The 2,649-nt window shown below is 42.6% G+C and overlaps 1 protein-coding gene across 1 annotated transcript; it reads right to left on the bottom strand.

The window, feature by feature from the left end:
* Positions 1-261: 261 nt before the first annotated feature.
* On the bottom strand, positions 262-1,703 carry HBE1 (hemoglobin subunit epsilon 1). Its single transcript, XM_046686173.1, has 3 exons — positions 1,597-1,703; positions 1,252-1,474; positions 262-390 (listed from the first exon to the last, which is right to left on the bottom strand). Exons 1-3 carry the CDS (start codon positions 1,686-1,688, stop codon positions 262-264), a joined length of 444 nt encoding a protein of 147 aa, XP_046542129.1. The 5' UTR covers positions 1,689-1,703.
* Positions 1,704-2,649: the final 946 nt, after the last annotated feature.

Genomic DNA, 2,649 nt, shown 5'->3' with positions numbered 1-2,649 from the left:
TATCTTCCTTAATGAATCCCCGCAAACTTCTCAAAGGAGCCCTTGTTACTTCCTATGTATCTCCCCAACCCTCAACCAATGAACGTTTTCTCCTTTAACACAAGAATAAAAGATGGAGAAGACACAATATTAATTTCTGATTACTGAATGGAATGCACTTTATTACACAGAAGCTGTGCTCTCAAGGCCACATCCCAGTCCCCTTGTGCAGAAAGAAGGCACTGGGGACACGAAGGGGCACTGATGAGGTGGAAAGAGGATTCAGTGGTACTTGTGGGCCAGAGCATTGGCGACACCAGACACCAGCTTCTGCCAAGCAGCCTGCACATCAGGGGTGAATTCCTTGCCAAAATGAGAAGCCAGGATAATCACCAGCACATTGCCCAGGAGCTGTTAGGTGAAAGACAAAATGACAAATAGGTGTGTTGAGTAGAAATTTCCCCCAGAAATTGCAGGAAAAATGGCTAAGGCCTCCACTCCCTGCCAACTCTGCACCTTAACCTGCTCCAAGGGTTATGCCTATCCAAATAACTCACATGCTCTAGTCCCTCAATTCCATTTAATATTCATGACCTTTCCATTCAACATTCTGCCTGCTTATAGCTCCACCCGACCTCTCATTTCATCATTTTGACTTGCCTCTCTCCCTTCCTTTCTCATTTACCAATTATCTAATTCCTGTAATCATAGGATTTCAGGGCTGCATGGGTTCTCAGAGTGAGTTTAATGTCTCTAACCAATGCAATAACAAGCTTCCTCTTACTTGACAGGTAATTTATGGACAGGTAATTTAGTATACTTTAGAGAAATTTTTGTATTTTTCTCTGAGATAATCTGTCCAGAATTTTCTTTCCCTAAATCTCTTACTAAACTTCAGTCATAAGAACCACATAAAATAAGGCATTTCTCCTTCTTTGAGACAGGCCTTCATCTATCAAAAGTCAAATTCCATTCCTCTTTGAACAAGTCAGCTATTCTCTGATATTCTGTAGGATAAACAAGTCCAGTTCTGACAACAATTCTTGAAAAGTTTTAAGTAAACTCAGGCTGCTAGTATCCCTTTACTATCACTAGTCCTGAATCTAGGAGTTCTTAGTGATGCCCACTTGAGGTCTGCCCTCATAACACCAAGTGAGACCCATGATATTTGAGATCTTTGTTAGTCTTTCCAACCAAAGGCTCAACTTCCATTATTATCCCAAACTAAAAAGCAAAAAAGAGCACATGAACATGAACATTTCCTGAACTCACCCTGAAGTTCTCAGGATCCACATGCAGCTTGTCACAGTGCAGCTCACTCAGCTTAGCAAAGGCAGCCTTGAGGTTGTCCATGTTCTTAACAGCATCTCCAAAAGAGGTCAGCACCTTCTTGCCATGGGCCTTGACTTTGGGATTGCCCATTATGGCAGAGGAAGAGGACAGGTTGCCAAAGTTGTCAAAAAACCTCTGGGTCCAGGGGTAGACAACCAAGAGCCTATGAGACGGGGCATAGCAGAAGGAAAATCAGAGACTCTCAAAAATCTTGAGGATTTTCTTAGTCAATTTGCCAGGTTTATATTTATCATCCGTTCCCATGTGTTGAAACCCAGTTCCTACCTGCCGAGAGCCTCGCCTCCAGCTTCTTCCACATTCACTTTGCCCCACGTGTTAGTGATGGCAGCCTTCTCCTCAGCAGTAAAATGCACCATGATGTCAGGTCTGGGAGCTTACAGGTGATCACAGAGGTGTCAGAAGCAGGTATGTGCTGCTGCTGTATGGTGTGGCCTTTTATTCTTTACTGGTGAACTTCTGGCCCCTGGTTCCCCCTAGTACTTTGAAGTCATTGGTCAAGACTAAGATGTGTCCCTCAGGGGTGGAGTCAGGCCAGGAAAGGGTCAGTAATGAAGAATGTGTTCTGAGTTTGTGATAATGTGTGTTGGTTCCTGAGACACCCTTCCTTTGTTAGCTCCTCCACCATCCTCAAAACAATTTTCCATTCCTTCCCTTTTGTCACTCTTGTCTCTCACCATGTCATCCTCCAAGATGACACTCATCTCCCCCATTCTCCTTCTCCAAGAAAGATCTAGAGAGCAGAGTTAAACCCAAGATAAAGAGTTTCAGTCAAAACAGCCTTAATATTTGGGTTAAAAATGTTGACAGGGACAAGAACAGGATCAAGATAAAAGGTACAATTGTTGACATAGAATCTCTGCCATTTCTAACTCTCTTGAAAGAGTGGATTATAAACAAACATTTAGATCTTAGTTTTCCAGGGGAGACAAAACACACACATGGTTACTTCAGGCAGCTGAACAGAATAGCAAGAACTTCACAATGGGACTAAGAACTCAGTTCCAAAGTACAATACCCAAGGTTAATTTCACAGAGAGGACAGACAGAATAAGCTACCATCCTGTGCTTCTAGGAAACTCTCTCTCTGTCCATTTCTCAGTGACTACAGAGGAAACTAGCTACGATGGGAACATTGCTCTGACCTCTCTTCTTGATCTTATGTCCTATTTATACTTCTTTACACCAGTAAGACTGCTGAGGAGTCTGAAATTATTTAAAACCAGGACTTGTGATCAAACTGAGGAATAGATGATATGTTATTCAAGCTAGAAGTTGGAAGATGTTTAATGTTTGCTGTAGTCATAGGTGCCAGAGGCT

The sequence above is a fragment of the Equus quagga genome, chromosome 14 (assembly GCF_021613505.1).
Source record: "Equus quagga isolate Etosha38 chromosome 14, UCLA_HA_Equagga_1.0, whole genome shotgun sequence".
NCBI classification, from domain to species: domain Eukaryota; kingdom Metazoa; phylum Chordata; class Mammalia; order Perissodactyla; family Equidae; genus Equus; species Equus quagga.
Note: the sequence above shows the minus strand (reverse complement) of the source record. Positions and strands in the feature narration are given on the sequence as shown.